Source organism: Lithobates pipiens, unplaced genomic scaffold, assembly GCF_037356315.1.
Source record: "Lithobates pipiens isolate NorthernLeopardFrog02 unplaced genomic scaffold, aLitPip1_a1.2 Scaffold_18, whole genome shotgun sequence".
NCBI classification, from domain to species: Eukaryota; Metazoa; Chordata; class Amphibia; order Anura; family Ranidae; genus Lithobates; species Lithobates pipiens.
The window spans coordinates 644,511,056-644,531,849 of NW_027507758.1; the positions used below are offsets into that span (position 1 = coordinate 644,511,056).

The 20,794-nt window shown below is 46.1% G+C and overlaps 4 protein-coding genes across 5 annotated transcripts in view; 1 reads left to right on the top strand and 3 right to left on the bottom strand.

Moving 5' to 3' along the window:
* LOC143989921 (uncharacterized) overlaps positions 1–7,664 on the bottom strand; it is a 134,660-nt gene extending 126,996 nt beyond the window's left edge. Inside the window, exons 1-2 of the mRNA XM_077490193.1 lie at positions 7,534–7,664; positions 5,718–6,693 (exon numbers count right to left, since the gene is read on the bottom strand). Coding sequence (XP_077346319.1) covers positions 5,718–6,693; positions 7,534–7,663 — 1,106 coding nt within the window. The 5' untranslated portion in view covers position 7,664. The remainder of the gene's footprint in view (positions 1–5,717; positions 6,694–7,533) is intronic.
* Positions 1–11,826, bottom strand: part of LOC143989797 (uncharacterized) — a 765,658-nt gene extending 753,832 nt beyond the window's left edge. The window contains exon 1 of the mRNA XM_077490065.1: positions 11,764–11,826. The gene's annotated coding sequence lies outside the window, so the exon portion shown is untranslated. The remainder of the gene's footprint in view (positions 1–11,763) is intronic.
* LOC143989821 (uncharacterized) overlaps positions 1–20,794 on the top strand; it is a 184,519-nt gene that overhangs the window by 63,649 nt on the left and 100,076 nt on the right. The gene's annotated exons all lie outside the window — the stretch shown is intronic.
* LOC143990005 (uncharacterized) lies at positions 7,736–10,460 on the bottom strand. The gene is made up of 4 exons (XM_077490244.1): positions 10,404–10,460; positions 8,393–8,527; positions 8,082–8,303; positions 7,736–8,002 (listed from the first exon to the last, which is right to left on the bottom strand). Exons 1-4 carry the CDS (start codon positions 10,458–10,460, stop codon positions 7,736–7,738), a joined length of 681 nt encoding a protein of 226 aa, XP_077346370.1.

The window sequence follows — 20,794 nt, forward strand, 5'->3', positions numbered from 1 at the left end:
AGTCCTTATAGAATAGCAGACTGTACCTCACTCAACCCTATGTACTGTAGTACCCTATACCTTATCAGTCCTTATAAGGACCTTTGTGGAACAAGTAGGTTGTGTGTGAGTGATTAGCAGACTGTACGTCAGTCCCTATACCGATGAAGGATTGCTGCAGTATAGGGCAGCGGTCAGCAGTAGTGCACCTCAACCCTATGTATTGTGGACCTATACCAGTCCTTATAGAGGCAGACTGTACCTCACTCAACCCTATGTACTATAGCACCCTACACCAGGTTATTACCAGTCCTTATAAGGAGCTTTGTGGAACAAGTAGGTTGTGAATGATTAGCAGACTGCAGCAGAAGGGCAGCAGTCAAGTATAATATTCTTTCTATATTTGGAAGAAAGAATATTATACGTGTACAAGCCTATTACCATACCACTGATACCAGTCCTGAAAAGAACCTTTGTGGACCTAATATAGTAACAGCTACTGATTAAACTGACCCTCACTGCCTCACACACTGCTTCCTGCCTGTCCTTATATAAACTGACAAAACAGAGGCTACTGGAACAATAACTGGAATAGCACTTTTGTGGACCCGATAGTAACAGCTAATGACTAAACTGACTGTCCCTACAGCAGACACACCATCCTGTCCCTTTCTCTAAACTGACAAAAGACACTCAGGCTGCTGCAACAATCAGTAGCACAGCAAACCTATATACACCTAACACCTATACCAGTCCTGAAAAGAACTTTTGTGTACCAAATAGCTAGCGATTTGGGTCACTGCAATCTCTCCCTGCTCCACACAGCAACCTCTCCCTATAATGACAGAAAAAAGAATGTAAAATGGCCGCCGGATCGGGTGTATTTATAAGTTAGGGGGAATGTCCAAGTGTCCATGTGCTGTAATGTCTCAATTGGCTGTCCTGTACCCCATGAATGATGTGTCATCATAGGTCAAAGTTCTTTTACACAGTAAACACGGAAGTCCGCCGGGCGAACGGCGCCAATAGTCCGCCGAACGCGCGGACCGCGAACAGCTGAAATTCGCTGTGAAACGACTGCCGGGCAAACCGTTCGGCCATCACTAAAAAGGACCACCCCCCATGCCAGGACAGGTCTCTCTCCCTTTGAAATCCTAATGGGTAGGCCAGCACAAAAAGCCCCTAAAATAGGTGAGGAGTCTAACTTATATTCCTTACAGGAAGAGCGCGTGAAACATTTGGTAAGTAGCCTTACTGAAAACTATGATAAGGTTGTTGTCACTTTCCCTCCTCTTTTCACAGAGCCAACACACCCCTTCATACCAGGAGCCAAAGTGTTGATCAAACAACTTGCAGACCGCAAGCAACCAGGTCCCGTTTTCCAAGGTCCATTTGAAGTCCTCAAGGTCTCCAGGACAGCAATTCTGACCGAGCAAAGCCCGCAATGGATCCACGCATCAAGGATAAAGAAGGTGCCACAGCAGCAAGAACCAGAGATGGACCCAAACCCAGGACCAAATGGATCCGAAGAGACACTGACCCAACCACTCCCTGCCACCCCCCCCCCCTCCCTCGGATCCGAAGAGACTCTGATCCCATCACTCCCTGCCCCTTTCCCCTCCAGACCCCCTTTGTCCCACAGCCAAGCTGCTTTCCTTCTAGGGACCCCCAAGCCCCAATTCACAAAGCCCAGAAGGTGCAATGTTAAAGTTATTCTTATTTTGTTAATTGCATTAACCATGAAGATACTCATATTAACTGTTACTGGGTGCTGGCTTACATCTTCATGCAGAATGAATAGGAATAACAGTATAGGGGTCAGGGAGAGAGCAACACTTACAGGGATGAGTTATAATTATCCCTGTATACAGACAGGAGATATAATGTCAAAAGCACAAATTGCAGCAATAACTGAGTATCGCATCCAGAGGAGGGATGGGACATGTAATATAACAGCAATCATACTGTTAGCAACATACAAAGGAGAGAACAAAACGTGGAGCATGCATCCCGATAGTTTACTAGCAAAAAAACTTGTGAGTAAACTTAAAAGACAGAAGATGGAAGCCAAGGGTATTGATATTGTTATATAACATAGAAGGTCCCACAGGTAGGGATGAGCTTCGTGTTCGAGTCGAACATACGTTCGACTCGAACATCGGCTGTTCGCCCGTTCGGCGAATTCCGAACGTTATGGACCGTTCGCACCAAATTCGTGTGGCGCTCACGGCCCACAATGCACTGCGATGGCGCAGTGCATTGCTGGCTCATGATTGGCCAAGCATGCACTGTGACCCCACATGCTTGGCCAATCACAGCGCCGGCAGCGAGGAGAGCCATGATTGGCCACATGCAGGATGCTTGTGGCCAATCATAGCTCAGGCTGTGTAGTACACGCCCCACACTATATAAGGCCGCCAGCGAGGCGGCCTTGTGTAGTGTGTTGGCATCTGTAGCAGTTAGTGGGTGTTCTGTGTACCTTCAACACAGTATACACCGATCGTTATCGGCCGATTTTTCGTTCTTGCTCTTCTGTAGTGGTTGTTGTCTGCGTGCCCTGACCGCAGTATACACCGCTATATTCACCTATATATCTAGCGATATATCTATATTTTATAATAGAGCTGTCAGTCAGTGTTAGGAGATTGTGCATGCTGTCTGCGTGCTCTGAACGCAGTATAGACCGCTATATCCACCTATATAGCTAACTATCTTGCTCGTTTTAAATAGAGCTTGCAGTCAGCGGTAGGAGATTGTGCGTGCTGTCTGCATGCTCTGAAAAAGACGGATGGCAAAACAAATTATACAGGGGTGATAACCCTTCCCTATGTTTTCCAAAAAGCTTAAAAATAGTTTTTTTGACTGGAGCTACACTTTAAAAATTTACCGGTTGAAAATTACAAACAGATTCAACTTAACACAACAAACCTACACAGTCCCTGTCTTGTTTGCACTGCCTGTATACTGCTGTTCTGAGTATATAGGGCCTGGGGGCCACACGTATTTCCTTTTTTTAATATGGGTACGGGGTTCCCCTTAATATGCGTACAAGACCCAAATAGGCTGGTAATGGGCAGGGAGGGCTACCCATGTCATTTTTCCCAATGATTTTCAACCATATTGCAGGAACCAGATAGAACATTAAAACCGCAAGCAGCTTTAAATGATGTTATTTCCGTTAAATATCATTTTGTGCAGGGACTGTTCTAAACACGGGAAACACGTGGCACTTCACAGGCATACTACAGACACCCCCCAGGCACCATATTTAAAGGAATATTTCACTTTTTTTTTTTTTCACTTTCATCGTCATTAAAATCAGTGCTCCTGCCAAAACGGCCGTTTTTAAAAGTTTTTTTTGCATTGACCCATGTCCCCTGGGGCAGGAGCCAGGTCCCCAAACCCTTTTTAGGACAGTATCTTGCATATTAGCCATTAAAATTAACACTTTTCATTTCAAACGTTCGAGTCCCATAGACTTCAATGGGGTTCTAACGTTCGTACGAATTTGGGGTACGTTCGAAAGTTCTGGTGCGAACTGAACCGGGGGGTGTTCGGCTCATCCCTACCCACAGGCAATCTGAACACCCCCTGACACAATCACACCTAAAATTATTGTCTTTTTCAAAGGCAAGGAAAGAGATCCTAAAACCAAATTTAAACAGTGATAATAACGGAGCTCAATTAGACCCAGAGACCTATTCAGTTCCTGATACTATCCCACATCACTTCATAATGATGCATGCTTTCGCAAGGATGCAGAATCATTCTGAATGTTGGGTATGTTCTCATATGGGCACGGGCCGACACTCAGTTCCCATAGTTGGAAGGCCCATCACCCTAGAACAGCTGCTAAATATCACCCAGCAGGTCCCTTTAGCCAATACAACTACAATTAACAAGCCTCTGTTATTTACTGGTTATACCAGGAAACCCCAATTCTGCTTCTTAAATGGAGCAGGGAGAGATCTCTATTATGCCCAGTTCTGTAGAGATACTTTGGTAAATTTCACCATGTTGGATTTGCCCCTAGCTCTGAATGGTACAATAGAAGTAGAAGGACTACTTACACATAATATCCCTAACCAAGATGATCGGATATCCAATATGTCCCGTTATAATATATCTAAATGTGCCAGAGGGTATAACTTATCCCGAGCACTTGAATGGCTGCAAGACACACATATGAAAAACCCTTGGATGTGGGAAGAGGAAGATGATACCCCCTCATTGGGAGATTGGCTGTGCCTTGTAGGACTCCAATCTAAACTAAGTTCCCCCAAAATAGTACCAGCACCCCATGTCCCACATGGATGGTTTGTTGTGGCCTGTGGCATTACACCACTATCCCCTACCCCATGGACAGGAAAACAGCTGGTTGGTGTACTCTTGTAGAAATGATACCCTTCATGAGAACCACGACAGGAGATTCTCCTGTCTCAATGATACCAGCACATGGCCACTTAGAGTTCGGTAGACACAAAAGGGAAATTACTACCTGGTGGGATAAAGTGTTTGCATCATTCGGTGGAGCAGGTATATACAATGCTTTTGCCAAGGTGGATGAATTTGGGATGTTAGTAGATTCTTGGATGAATGAAACCGCTATAGACATAGGATTGCTAAATGAGGAACTGAGAAAGATTTTATTTGAACAAGAAATTATTAAACAGAGACAGGAAAGAATGATGATGATCCTCACTGGACTTTGTGATGTCACAGGAGACAAAAGACTTTACTGCACATATATGAATATTCTGACTAAACCATCAGAGGACCTGCCGATAACTGATTACTATGAAATTATAAAGAGACACAACGATGAAAGGGCAAAATGACAGGACCGAATGAGACGTCTGGGAGACTCCTGGAATCCATTCTCCAGAGTGGGAGGTTGGTTTGGGTCGTTCTGGGATAGTATCATGAATTTCTTTAAGAAAGTAGGAATGATCCTCATCATCATACTTATCCTGGGAATTGCAATTTATGCCACCATTAAGATTGTATTCTGTCTGATGGGCAGAATTACCAAAATCAAACCTTCCACTTCAGACACAGCCATGGCTATGTTCTACTCAGAACATAGATGGTACTGAGAATGATCAGGAAAGGACTTCGTCCTTCATGATCAGAGGAGGGATTGTAAAGGTAGGGAGAGTTAGGGGTTAAGTCTGCGCTTACTTTTATTATACTAGAAACTTCTTGCAAAGATATATACATAAAGTTACATAGGAGATAGCTTCACCCGGAAAGCTTTTGCAAAGATTCTTTTTAAGTGCAAGATCGCTCGGAAAACAGAATGCATTTGTGGTCAGAGCTAACATTTAGAAATTTTACAGAAATAGAACATTGTAAGGCGAAATGAAATATTGTGGTTTTGTGTTCATATTATTATAGACAGTTTAAGGTCATAAAATAAAGATTTTTGTATTCATGATCAAACCATCAAAGCGTATGGTTGCTTGATTTATCACCCAATCGATTGAAGAGAGCTCTCCAGTGACCACTAAAGTCCAGCTCGAGCTAATCAAGGAGGGGCGCACCTTACAGAGTGTATCTGAGGTGTATATCAGGGTGTGCTTCTTCCCCACATGAGAGCTGTGATGTCCAGCAACATTCATATAGAAGACTTTTCCCGCACTCAAGGTACTAATACACCTCGAGGGTTGTGGGGTCCCTGATGTACAGGAAGACAGGACTTCAGTGAGGGACAATTCCCTCACTCAGGACAGGAATACGGCTTCTCCCCCGTGTGAGATCTCTGATGCCTGTAAAGACTAGAGTTTTGTGAAAAACATTTCCCACACTCAGGACAGGAATATGGCTTCTCCCCAGTGTGAGATCTCTGATGTGTGGAAAGATTGGACTTCATTGAAAAACATTTCCCGCACTCAGGACAGGAATACCGCTTCTCCCCTATGTGAGATCTCTGATGTCTGTAAAGACTGGAGTTCTGTGAAAAACATTTCCCGCACTCAGGACAGGAATACGGCTTCTCCCCTGTGTGAGATATCTGATGTTTGGAAAGACTGGACTTCATTGAAAAACATTTCCCACACTCAGGACAAGAATACGGCTTCTCCCCGGTGTGAGATCTCTGATGTTTGGAAAGATCGGACTTCACTGAAAAACATTTCCCACACTCAGGACAGGAATGCGGCTTCTCCCCCGTGTGAGATCTCTGATGTGTGGAAAGATTGGACTTATCTGAAAAACATTTCCCGCACTCAGAACAGGAATACGGCTTCTCCCCCGTGTGAGATCTCTGATGTGTGGAAAGATGAGACTTCTGTGAAAAACATTTCCCACACTCAGGACAGAAGTACGGCTTCTGCCTTATGTGAGATCTCTGATGTGTGGAAATATCAGACTTCTGTGAAAAATATTTCCCGCATTTAGGACAGGAATACGGCTTCTCTCCTGTATGAGATCTTTTATGTCTATTAAGATGGGATTTATGACGGAAACACTTCCCACACTCAGTACAGGAAAAGCTCTTCTCTGTTGGAAGGACGGCCCCGTCCCTCACAGTCTGAGGTTCCTCAGGATAAGAGGAATACGATGGTCCATCTACACTGTGTGGTGCCGGATGGACATTTGAGGTAGTCGGGTTTTCTCCTGGACTATACTGTGTGATGTCCTCATCTTCTACTTTACAGTCTGGAGACAAAGTGAGACAATCCTCTGAGGTTTTCCTCATCTCCCGTCCATCTACTAAAATAGAAATACAAAGATTATTACTAGACATCAGCTGATTGGTTCCTGCTGTGCTCCAATCACATCATCAGATATAAAATGTCCAGCTGGTAGGAAATGGGTGTAACAAAAGAGAATACATATTATGTGTATATATAGCGGTGGGGGAGGGGAGAGAGCAGAAGTCAGGACTATGTAATGTACAACATATTGTATAAGATACAACAGATAGGACTATATAGTATCAGAATGATGTAATGTACACCATAGAGTATATAGTGCAGGGGTCAGGAGTATGTAATGTAGAATATAAAGTATACAGTGTAAGGGTCAGGACTCATAATATTGGTATTCAGTAATCAGTGGAAGATGAAATGATTACATGAGACAAGTTGCAGAGGTCCCACACCGCTGCCTCCCATCTCCTGAGAGTGCACTCAGTGACTTGGGTCTGAGACTATACAGACATATCCCTCCACCCGGCACAGCCAGCAGACAACACAACAAGTAATCCTGGGGGGATTGTTCTGTCAGAGATCTTGTCATACCCGGGTATGGGGCAGAAGACCCAAATCACATACCCCAGGTGCCTAGATCTAGTAACATCTATGGGGAAAATGAACATTTTGCTGCCGGCTGATCCCCAGAATCTCCATAAATCCAGTCTAGATACATAAATTGTGTCGGCAGCACAGAAAAGGAAGATTATCGGAGAGAAATCCAGGAATACAGGACGGGGAACACAGCTCAGGAAAGTGACCAGGGGATTACAGGCTGATATCACCCAGCCCCCGCCCTACTCTGGACCAATCAGTGAGCAGTATGGGTGGAGGAATGTATTTAGTGTTAATGACCCACCTGTGCTGATCTCTGTAGGAGTGTCCTCCTCTATAAATGTCCCCGTTATTCCATCCTCCTCCATAGACTGCTGATCATCCCTCACATACCTCTCTTCTTCTTCTGATTTCAACTCAAATTCTATATCCATTGGATCTCCACTCTAAACCAAGAAAATGAGAGAGAATATCATCTGTAAGATAGAAGATTTATTATTGTGACATCACATAAAAATCCACACATTGTCTCTATAAGTGTGTTTTATAACCTCCGTCCCACCAACCTTGTAACAGTGGGGGATGGTGTGATCTTCCTGTGTGGAATCCCGGGAATACAGAGGACGGGGACATCTCTCTGGTGGGTTCCTGGTATTTGGTGGCTCCATCATATCCTTGTGTCCTCCTGAAAACTCCTCCATCACTCCATACTCCTCATCCTCCTCTTTATACTCTTCTTTAACATCAATATTATCATCCCCGAGGTTTCCACTCTGAATATATAATAAAACATTCATTGTAACAATCATGCTGTGTATAAATCAGAACTACCAATAATTGTCAATTATCTACCTGATGATGGTGGGGGATGGTGTGACCTTCCTGTGTGGAATCCCGGGAATACAGAGGATGGGGACATCTCTCTGGTGGGTTTCTGTAGCTGGATGACTCCACCATGGTGTCCCGGTACAGATCTTTGTGTTCTTTTAGAGACTCCTCCATCCCCCCATCCTCATCATCCTCCTCTTTTATCTCTTCTTTAACCTCAACTTTAGGATCTCTCAGGTTTCCACTCTAAATATATAATAAAAATGACATTAATGGTAACAATGCAGATAATGTACAGATCCTAATGATACTATCAGTGATTGTTCCTCATCTACCTGATGATGGTGGGGGATGGTGTGACCTTCCTGTGTGGAATCCCGGGAATACAGAGGACGGGGACATCTCTCTGGTGGGTTCCCATTACTGGATCCATCTGTAGGAAACACACACACTGACTGAATACATTGTTTCTATGTGTTTATCAGATGATGGGGGATCTAGGTGGAGCCTCCGTACTGCTCTCTCCTTTACAATAAAGTCTCCTCTTACCCGGTGATGTGAGGGGCGGCTGATTGTCCATCATGACGTCCTTGTAGAGATCCTTGTGTCCTTCTAAATACTCCCACTCCTCCATGGAGAAATAGACAGTGACATCCTGACACCTTATAGGAACCTGACACACACAATGATACAGTCACCATCCAGACACATCCCTTGTCTGTTACTGGATAATGTCCCAGAATTCCCAGAATCCTCCTCACCTCTCCATTCAGGTCTCCATTTTATTAAAGCCCCACTTCAGTCTGAGGTATAATTTACCCCACAGAACCCCCACACTATGCAGGATAAAAGCTTGTTGCAGGTATTCTGACATCATTACATATAATGCAAGACCAACAGTCCCACTTTGCTAGTGAGGATGCCAAGACTCCGCCCACATCCTAATGCCCCGCACACACAATCAGAAATTCTGCCAGCAAAAGTCGGATGTGAGCTTTTGGTCAGAAATCCCGACCGTGTGTACGCTCCATCAGACTTTTGCTGGCAGAATTCCAGCCAGCAAAAGATTGAGAGCAGGTTCTCTATTTTTTCAGTCGGAAAAAGTTCCTATCTGAAAATGCATTCGTCTGTATGTAATTCGGATGCGCAAAAAATCACGCATGCTCGGAAACAATTTGGCGCATGCTCAGAAGCATTGAACTTTCTTGGCTCATCGTAGTGTTATACGTCACCGCGTTCTTGATGGTCGAAAGTTCAGAGAACTTTTGTGTGACCGAGTGTATGCAAGGAAAGCTTAAAGAGGAAGTAAACCCTGATGGGTATTACTTCTTCTTTGTCTCCCTGCAAAGGTAAAGCATAATGGGCTACTATGCAACGCATCACATCACATAGCACCGCATCGCATAGTAGCCCATTATGTGTCACTTACCTGACATAGGAGCCAGCCATGTCACCGATGTCCCCTTCTTCCGGGTATCACTGCTCCGGCCACTTACAGCGTCGGAGTAGCGATGACGGCATGCACACGGGAGCCACCACTAACGGCATATCGTTATTAGCAGCGGCATGCCCAGTGCTTCTGCGCACCGCTGTCTACGGCGCATGCATCGTAGACAGCAGTGCCTGTCTTTTTGTAAATATCCCCAAAACCGTGTAGGTTTAGAGATATTTCTTGGACCTACAGGGAAGCCTTAATCTAGGCCAAAGTGGTTTGTAAGTGTTTACAACCACTTTAAGGGAAATTCCATCAGAAAAACCATCCACATTTTTTTCTGATGGAATTTCTGATCGTGTGTATGGGGAATAAGAGCATCAGAGAAAAAAAACATAATTGGATAGAGGGACATTGGGAGGAGGAGCTGTGAGGTAAGCGTGATGTCATAGGACATATAGACTGTGGATGGAGGGACATTGGGAGGAGGAGCTGTGAGGTCAGTGTGATGTCATAGGATATATAAACTCTGGGTGGAGGGACATTGGGGGAGGAGCTGTGAGGTCAGTGTGATGTCATAGGACATATAGACTCTGGATGGAGGGACATTGGGGGAGGAGCTGTGAGGTCAGTGTGATGTCATAGGACATACAGAATCTGGATGGAGGGACATTGGGGGAGGAGCTGTGAGGTCAGTGTGATGTCATAGGACATACAGACTCTGGATGGAGGGACATTGGGAGGAGGAGCTGTGAGGTCAGTGTGATGTCATAGGACATATAGACTCTGGATGGAGGGACATTTGGAGGGGGAGATTTGAGGATTCCTCTATATGAGGCTCCTGTGAAAACCAAATCATTGTTACTGGGTGTGTCCTTCCTCTCCTAAACTGAAGAGTGAACTTTGACCTTTACCATAGAGAAATCTGTTAGGAATCTGTGAAAGTAAGCTCTCATGTGAGTGGGTGACATGCGGGGTGCAGAATATGGGGTGAAGGGTGTAGGTCAGCGCAGGACATGGGGTTCAGAATTTAGGACAGTAATACAACCCCCCTCCCCTGTGTCCTCCTGCATGTCCTGTACATCTCCCCCAGCAGTGTGTGAGAGCAGAGTAGATGGAGAGGACATCTTGTGTACATAAAGCAGCATGTCCCTCCCTGGCTGGTCTCTTAGCTGGCTGCCTTGCAGGCTTGTCCTGGTTCCTCCTGTAAGGACTCTGTAGTCCTGTTTCTCAGCACCTTGTGGGGATCTTTGTGGCAGTGCCGAGGTGGCGCCATGTTGGAGATTTGGTCCCGCTCCTTCCACTCTGTTCTGCTGGAGGGCTCTGCAGGGACACAGGCAGCTGTGGGTGGAAGCAGGAGCCGATGGTGACAGTAATGCGGCCGCGGAAAGGAGAAAGATTGGCAGCGGGAGCTCAGTGAGATGAGTCCTCTCATGCCGCTGTCCTGACCAGTCCACCCCTGACTTCACAGGTCGGGTGCCATCATCTCCTCCTCCTCCCCTCACCCTCCCGCCTGGCCCTGCTCCGAGCCACATTCCTGTCTGAATAATGTGTCCGGGTTTCAGGCAGAAACATTATTCAGACCAACAGTGAGAATGGGCTGACAAGAGCCCAGGGGCCAGGACGCCATTTCTAGTCACCATGGTGACCTGGGATTTGTTGAGCCCTGACTTATGGTGACCACAGAGATATGGAAATTCAGCTGGTTCAGCAGTGATCGGTCACATTTCCATCCATGTGTGGTCACTGCCGGATAAAAATCACTCCATCAGCGGCTGCAGCCAATAGCTTCATCACTGATCTGTGTATACTGAGAGCGGAGGAGCGCCCCCCATTGTCAGAATACAATAGTGCAGTGGGGAGGATTCCCCCATCCCCCTCCAATGTGTGGATGGGGGAATCACTTTCGTTTTTTCCTCTCATCCCGCTGGATGAACGATAAAACTGAACCATGTATGGCCAGATTTGGAAGGAAGATATGAGACATTTCCTGATCTGTACAGCTGAGGACCAGGAAATGTCTCACTGTCTGTGATTAGCGCTGTGCAGTGTCGGCTTCCTGGCGGGATTGGGAATGTGGGATTTCCAACACACCAGAGCCCATCACTATTCATCATCAACTGATCACCCTGAAGGGGTTAATCTACATTTCCACACTATATATGTGTGTATCATCATCTGCTGAAGATAAAAGACATCACAGTGACTATGGAGGAAGAGGACGGACATGACGGGGGGGTTACTGGGTGTAAATAGAAAATAAGACCTTATTACCTCCTCTGCTACGTCTTCCAGCAATGTCTTCTCTCTACTTCCTCCCGACTCACCTCTCACCCGGAACTTCCTGTCTGTACCTGACATCACTTCCTGTCTGTATCTGGCATCACTTCCTGTCTTCTGAGCTCCACCGTTGACAGGAAGCATGTGGCCTCCACTCCACTTTTTTTTTTACCTGAACTTCATTGTGAATCTCTGCAGCTGGAGCTCCACTGTCACAGGAAACATGTGGCCTCCATAACTCCACTTTTTTTTTATTTTCAGATGAACTTTAATGTAACAACCAATAAATAGAGGATACTGCAGGAAGTGGAGGTCACATGATTTCTGTGTATAGTGGAGCTCCAGTAACTGCAGTCTGCGGATATTTTGATCCATTCTGTTCTTACTCATTGAGCCGGGGATTTGCAGAAATACAAGAAGATATTTTTGGCAGGTTTTGTACCTTCTGTTAAAGTGCTGTCCTTAACCCCTTCAATACCGGGCACTTCCACCCCCTTCCCACTCTCACACTTTGAATGACAATTGTGCGGTCATGCAACACGATAACCATATGAATTTTTAATAATTTTCTTCACACAAATAGAGCTTTCCTGATAGGCTCCATAGCAGCATACGTGTGGGTTAGCCCCGCCTCCATAACTACCCAATAGGACCCCTCTCCCATAAATCTTTGCTCCCGGCTGCTATCCGTGTTCCTTTTTTGTCCTCCTCCATAGGATCAAGTGGTTCTCCTACCTGAAGATGACTTCACAGCGATCGATCGGCCGAATGACGAGGTTTGTACCTTCGATAGGCCCTGACTGTTAAGCAGGGTATGGAGTGTAAATGCAGAATAGCGCTAAAGAAATGGTTTGACTTACCTAAAGTGCGCACTGCCTGTTGCTGTTGGTGGCCATTATCTGCTGGGAGGTCTGATGTGTGTGTTTCTGGGATCGTTCGGCCAGCTGATCGTTGGTGAAGTGGTGAGTCTGTATATTTCCATGGCAGCAGTGTTTTGTGTTATGCCTGTATCTGTATTTCTCCTGTGTTGTTTGCGCCGTTCCCATGTTGTTTGCTGGCGCTTCCACGTTCCAGCAAACTACTCTCTCCAATTTACAGGCACCGATGTGAGTGTGAGGCTTGGTTTCGTGCATACGCGCAAGCGCCTTGCGTCTGACGTCGATGATGAGGTCATAGGCGCCACTTTTAAATTCATTTGAGAGCTGTCAGAGCCCCGGGAATGATTGCAGAGGACACAGCGACTTCCCTGACAGCACAGCGGTTTAAGGTAGGTAGGTAGAGATATTCATATTTTCTTTATTTAAGGCTGAAATTGTATTTTTTGTTTGTCTGCTGCAGTGTCAAGTACTGGTGTTATGGATGCTTCACTGCCCCCTAGTGGCCAGCCCACTCATGTTAGGTAGGTCGCTGTGTTTTGTGTTTTTAAAATATTGGAAAGAGTTGAGCATAGGTAGCAAGTTTGACTATATCTCCCTTTCTTTCTGTCTTTCTGTTTCACAGCCCTTCCAGGTCTGATCCACAACATAGCTCTTATAGACGCAGTGGATCCTCAAAATCACACCACCGTAAATCCTCCTCAAGGTCCATCATAGGTCCGCTAGGTCTAAACAGCGTGACAGAGATTATTCTCGTCCCCCTGTGGCTCATTCCAGTAAGAGGCCAGAAAAATCATGCTGGGGTTGTAGGATGCCTGTTCCAACAGACAAGCCCCAATGCGATCATTGCTTCTCTAAAGCTGCAGATGAAAGAGATGGCGCAGACCAGCATTTAGAGTCAATGGAGAGGCGAGTTGTGAAGAAGTCCCTGCAGGAAAGGGAAGCTCAACAGCCACGTGAGTCCCCATCAGACCCATTAGGCCCTCCAGTGGGAGAAAGGTTGTTGCAAGAAACATGGGAATCCTCCCAACCAAGTCGCCACTCTGCCCTTGTCTCGGACAGTGAATCGGATCTGGAAGATCCAGGATTGGGTTTTGACTACGGTTTGGGTCCCTCCTTGGTCAAGGTAGTGAGAGAGGCTCTGAAGTGGGAAGACCCTATCACCCCCCCCCCCCCCCAAAACAAAGGAAATTTTTTAAGCAGCTCAATAAGGAGCGACAATATTTTCCTTTTCTGTCTGAGTTGGGTGACATCATCTCGGATGAATGGAGCAAGATGGATAAAAAGAGTTCCATGCAATCAAAAATTCTGAAGCTGTATCCTTTTAAAGAAGAGGATGTAAAGCACCTGGAGTCAGCTCCGTTGTTGGATGCAGCGCTCATGCATTTGGTGAGATATGTAACTCTTCCCTTAGAAGATACTATGTCTTTTAAAGATCCCTTGGAAACACGGATCGACTCAGACTTGAAGAGGATTTACTTGACATCCGGAATGACGTGCAAGCCAGTACTTGCGATGACAGCAGTCTCTAAGGCCATAGAATCTTGGGCTGACAATATTGGGGAATTCTTGAGAGGTATTTCTGTTGAAACAGCTAAAGATTCTCATATCCAAGAAATTAGAATGGCTTATGCCTTTCTGGGGGAGGCATCTATTGATGTCATTCGCTTGATGTCCCAGGATATGTTGGCGGCTGTGTCAGCATGCCGTACATTATGGCTCTGTCCATGGCTGGCAGATCCAGCATCTAAACAAGCTTGGTGCCATATCCCCTTTGAGGGGACATCCTTATTTGGCAATAAGCTTGTTTCTGCCATATCCCGGGCCACAGGTGGAAAATCTGGGTTTCTCCCTCAAGACAGATGTCTTCAGAATCAAAAACGTCAATTCCCAAGAAGGCAGAACTCTGATCGCACTAGGGATGCGAGAAGCTACAGTCCTGGCTGGGAGTTCTCAAGATCATGGAAGTCTAGACAATCTTCATTCAAAAAAGCCTCAAAAGGCGGTTCTTCTGGGAACCAGGATTACACGAAGTCCTTTTGAAATTGGGCCCGCTCAAACATGTCAGGTGGGGGCTCGTCTTCTCCACTTCGGGCATGTTTGAGTGGCCTCAATTCGGGATTATTGGACCGTCAAGACGGTATCGTCCGTCACAAATGAATCTTCATCAACACCCCGAAGTTAAGATTTGTTCCCACAACTCTTCCAGGCTCAGAGGAGAAAAAACAGGTCTTATTGACCTACATGAGCGGTTTATTGGAGAAAGGCGCATTCGTAACCCGTTCCAGAAGACGAACGTGGCGAAGGCATGTACTCCCCTCTGTTTATGATACAGAAGAAAAACGGCACGTGGAGGACGGTGATAGATTTGACCCATCTCAATTCCTTTATTCGCAAGGAAAAATTCAAAATGGAGTCCCTGCTTACCATTCAGCAGTCAGTGCATCTGAGAGACTGGTTAATAGCAATCGATCTGAAAGATGAATACTTCCACGTGCCCGTAGCAAAGGACTTTCAACAGTTCCTCCGCTTTGTGGTAGGCGACCAACACCTGCAGTTTACATGTCTCCCCTTCGGGTTAACCACGTCACCCCGGGTCTTCTCCAAGGTTCTATTAGCAGTAGTGGCTCTTCATAGAGTCAAAGGTGTTCATCTCTATCACTATCTGGATGACTTGCTTCTGCTATCCCAGAACAGAGATCAGCTATTGGAGCACAAAAAGGTACTTATCTCCACCCTGCAAGAGTTTGGGTGGCTCCTGAATCTGGAGAAGAGCCATCTAGATCCAACACAATCCCTCGTGTTTTTAGGGGCTCAGTTCAACACGGTGGAAGGCACTATCTCCCTCCCAGAAGAGAAGATCAGAGTGATCCTAGACAGGATTCACGCAGCCCTTGGGTCAGCTCACCTTTCTGCTCTCCAATGCCTGAAAGTAATTGGCACAATGACAGCTACCATTTCCATGGTGAAGTGGGCCCAATGGCACATTCGACCCTTCCAGAAGGGGTTTCTGCAACAGTGGAATTCAACCAGCCAGACCCAGCGCATATTCCTCACCCCAACCATGAGGACATCTCTCCTCTGGTGGCTTCAAGGGAAGAATCTGCGCAATCACCATTCAATCATTCCCATTTCATGGGTCATGGAGACTTCAGATGCCAGCATCCAAGGTTGGGGCGCTCATTGCCTTTCGGATGTGGCTCAGGGCAGGTGGACATTCCCGTCTCAAAGGGTTGTCTCCAAAATTCTGGAGTTAAGGGCAGCCTTTCAGGTGCTCCTATCATTTTGCCATCTAGTGGAGAATTCGTCAGTTATGCTAAGGTTGGACAATACAACCGCAGTGGCTTATATAAGGAAGCAAGGTGGAACTCGCAGCTGGTCCCTATTACAGGAAGTGGACCCAATAATGAATTGGGCTCAGAAGAACTTGGCCAACATCTCTGCGGTTTACATTCCGGGGATCCAGAATGTTCAAGCGAACTTTATGTCGCGTGTCGAAATGGACAACAACGAGTGGTCCCTCCACAGAGAAGTATTCGATTGGCTTCTGACCCTGGGAGTGTTATTATTCAAGGTTCAGGGACTTGCAGGCATAAGGGACAGATGCTCTCACAGATCGTTGGAAATTTCGGAAAGCCTACGCCTTCCCTCCAGTCTCGGTGATTCTGCAATTCCTTCAGAGACTCAGAAAAGAGAAGGTAGAGATCATTGCAGTAATTCCATTCTGGCCCAACAGGCCTTGGTTCCCTCTGTTGCTGCTCCTCAGCTATCAAGATCCAGTTCCCCTGCCTCTCAGGCCCGATCTATTATCCCAAGGCACGATGTTACACCCGTGCCCATCCTGTCTACACCTCAGGGCGTGGTTCTTGAGAGGGGAAGGCTAAAAGCCCTTGGTTGTCCAGAAGAAGCTATTCCAACTCTTCTTAGTGTCAGGCGGAAGAGCACGAATAGAGTATACAAACGTATATGGTCTAGATTTATTGTCCACATGTCTTCCAGGTCAAATTCTTGTAATTCTCCAGCAGTTCAAAATATATTGAGCTTTCTTCAATCAGGACTTGATTTATCCCTAGCAGCCAGCTCATTAAGAGTGCGAATGTCAACCATCTTGGCCTTCACGGGAGTTTCATGGGCAAATCACACTCTAGCTCGTCAATTCTTTAAAAGGTGCCATCAGGCTTAGACCACAAAGGAGACCCAGGTTCCCCAAATGGGACCTCACTTTAGTACTGGACTTTCTGTCAAATCTTGGGAAAAATCCTGTTGAACCTTTGTCTGTAAGAGATCACACGGCTATTTTCCTAGTAGCTATAACTTTAGCGAAAAGAGTTTAGGAAATTAGGAATCTAGGTTCGGAGGAACCTTTTCTGACCTTCTTTGCGGACAGAGTAGTATTGATTCCCATGTTAGGGTCAAACCTGAAAGTGACCTCAGTCTTCTATGAAAATCAGGAGATTGTGCTCCCTACTTTCAAGACCTCAGACAATCAAGGTGTCCATCCTCTGGATGTAGGCCACACTCTAAAACAATATCTGGAGGTGACGGCTCCATTCAGACAAACGGAATTTCTTTTCGTCCTTCTTCATGGCAAGAACAAAGGAATGCGAGCTTCAGTCAGATCAATCTCTTATTGGATTGTGCAGACTATTCAGAGGGCATACAGAGCAAAGGGCTTTGCTTTTCCTGAGGCAGTGATGGCTCATTCGATCTGAAGTATCTTGACCTCGTGGGCAGCATCTCGGCATGTCGCGCCTGAAACTATTTGCAGAGCGGCTTCCTGGTCTTCCATTAATACATTTGTTTCTCACTACTGTGTTGAACCAGCTGCTCTGTCTTCTATTAATTTTGTTTTGCAAGTATTGTCAGTTGACAATGTTAAATAAATTTTGGTTTTCTTTGCTCAACATTTTGCCCACCCGGGTGTCATGGAGCCTGTCAGGAAAACTGAAAATTTATGTCAAATACTTACCGTAATTTTCCTTACCTGATAGGCTCCATAACAGCAGGAGTTCCCTCCCAAATGTCTGGAGTAGGCTAGTTACGGAACACGGATAGTAGCCAGGAGCAAAGATTTATGGGAGAGGGGTCCTATTGTGGTAGTTATGGAGGCGGGGCTAACCCACATGTATGCTGCCATGGAGCCTATCAGGAAAGGAAATTACGGTGAGTATTTGATATCAATTTTCCATTTTCTTTTGGTGGTATTTAATCACTGCTGGGTTATTTGTTTAACTTAAAAAAAAAAAAAATCTTAAGCCGCGTACACACGTGGCGGACTGTCTGGCCAACTTAGTCCGTCAGACAATCCGACGGACAGTCCGTCATACTTTCGAATGAACGGACTTGCCCACACACGGCACTTTTTGAGCGGACTAATACGGCGGACTAAGTCCGCCATACTATCCGCCCTACTTTTGAAATGAACGGACTCGCCCACACACGTGGAGGAAAGTCCGCTCATTTCGAGCACGTCTCCAGGTAGGCGGGGCCCGCGAAGGAGACGTCGCTGACCCCGCCGCCTGGTATGGACTTAAAGGGGAACCCCAACGCCGAAAAAAATCGGCGTGGGAGTCCCCCCCAAGTCCACAACAGACCCTTGTCCGAGCACGCTACCCGGCCGGCCAGGAAAGGGGGGCGAGCGAGGTGGGCGAGGCGGTGGCCGGTCTTCTGTCTGGGTGTCCCCTGCGAGGAGATGCCACTGATCGGCTGTCCTCACCACACACTCTGTCAGTGTGAGGCGATGAGAGCCGATTACCGGCACTTCAGCATTTACATTTGACCGGCTGTGATTGGACACAGCCAATCACATGGTTAAAGAGATCAGGGTTGCGCAGTGTCCTAGGAACACAGCGCGGCCCTTGTCACCGCGCGGCACACCCTGCAGGCGTGCAAGAGCAGCCATTCTGATGTGACTTCATATGACATCTACCCAGAATGAGATCCGCACCACTCCTCTGTTATTCGACATCGGGTGGGCAGCAAGTGGTTAAAGCGGAGTTCCACCCAACAATGGAACTTCCGCTTTTCCAGTTCCTCCCCCCCTCTGGTGTCACATTTGGCACCTTTCAGGGGGGAGCACGTACCTAATACATGTATTTTGCTCCCACTTCCGGGCATAGATACTATAGCCAGCCGCGGGTATTTATGCCACTTCTGGCACTTTCTCCATCCCCCCGCTGTCTTCTGGGAGACACACAGTTCCCAGAACACAACGGGGACCAGTGGGATAGCGCTGTGCAAGTCGCATATGCACAGTAGGGAACCAGAAAGTGAAGCCGCAAGGCTTCACTTCCTGGTTCCCTTACCAAAGATGGTGGCAGCAGCACCCGAGAGCCGAGGGACAGATTGCCTTCAGGTGCCGACATCGCGGGCGCCCTGGACAGGTAAGTGTCCTTATTTTAAAAGTCAGCAGCTGCAGTATTTGTAGCTGCTGACTTAAAAAAAAATTGGCGGAACTCTGCTTTAAGTTAACTTTGTAAACTGGATGTGTTTTGTAAAAGCGATTGTTTAACATTTACCAATTTACATTTTTGGTGATGATGGAAGTTCATGTTTATGTTGGAAGAAGAATAATAGGATTTTTAAAACAGCTTACGTGTAAAATCCTTTTCTTTGATGTACATCAGAGGACACAGAGACATAGTAATAACTATGTGGGTTATATCGGCATATAAGGTGCTGGACACTGGCACGTCCCTTAAGGTGTGAACTTCCTCCATATAACCCCTCCCATTACTGGGTTTTGTAGCCAAGCAATCAAAGTGTATAAGAAGAAGAAGGGAGGGATCTCTGTGTCCCCTGATGTACATCAAAGAAATGGATTTTACAGGTAAGCTGTTTTAAGAATCCTATTTTCTTTTCTTACATCAGGGGACACCGAGCCATAGTAATAACTATGTGGGATGTCCCATAGCAATGACAACTGAAGGGGGGAGACAGAATCAAGGAAACAGGAGGCCAGAGGACTCATACTGCAGCCTGCAGTGTATGCTGTACCCAAAGGAAATATCCTCATGATCTTTAATATCGATTTGATAAAATCGGATAAACGTCTGCACCAAAGACCAAGTTATGGTCTTACAGACCTGAGCGGTCGCCTTTAAATAGATTCTGATCGCTCTTACTATATCAAGAGAATGTAGTGCTTTCTCTTCCCCAGATTAAGGCTTCTGGGGAGAAAGAAGGAAGAATAATATCTTGGTTTAAATTAAAACCTGTTACCACTTTTGGTAAGAGTTCAGGATGAAATATGGCTCTTACAAGACGAAGCCGTTAGTTCCGATACTCTTCTAGCAGAAGAAATGGCAAGCAAAAAAGATGATCTTTCTTGTCAAAGAACCAAGACAATTTCTCGTAAGGTTCAAACGGCTGATTCAGCAAAGTCGAAAAGACTAATTTTAAATCCTAAGGATTTAGAGGTGCCTTGATAGGGGGAATAAACCCTGTTACCCCCTGAATAAGCTACGCACCAAGAGTGGAAAGCAAGAGGCCATAGGAAAAGACATTGACACAGCCTGGATCTGGCTCTTGATAAAAGTTAAGGCCAGCTTCATTTCAGATCCCATATGCAGGAATCTGGAATCCTGCCTATTGACATACTTCCTGGGGTGCCAACCCCTGGATCCATACCAAGAAACCTATGCCTTCCAGAATCTATAGTAAGTGATTCCGGAAGCCGGCTTCCTGGCCTTAGTCAAAGTAGACACTACTGAAGGAGATCACCCACAATCTTTTATAGAGTGGGATTCAACAGTCAAACCTGTTAAACTCCTTGTCCGTAAAGTAGAATGAAATACCAGACCTTTGCAAGAAGGTCTGGCTATAATGGCAGAGTCCAAAGGCTCTTTATGATCTTGATAAATTAAGATCTTCTGGGACCCGGCTGGGGCCACCAGAATCACCTCCTTCTGTTCCTGCTTAATCCTGCGGAGAAGGTGCAGAAGTAGCAGAGCTGGAGGAAATGCATAGATCAGTGATAACTGATCCCCTGGGAAGACTAATGCGTCCATTCCGCCTGCTAGTGGACCCCTTGTTTGACAAAGTTGCCAACATTATTAATCAATCTGGACGTGAATAGGTCCATGTCCAGAGTACCCCCTCTGACATATTGCTAGGAAGATGTCGGGGTGAAAAGATCATTCTCCCGGAAA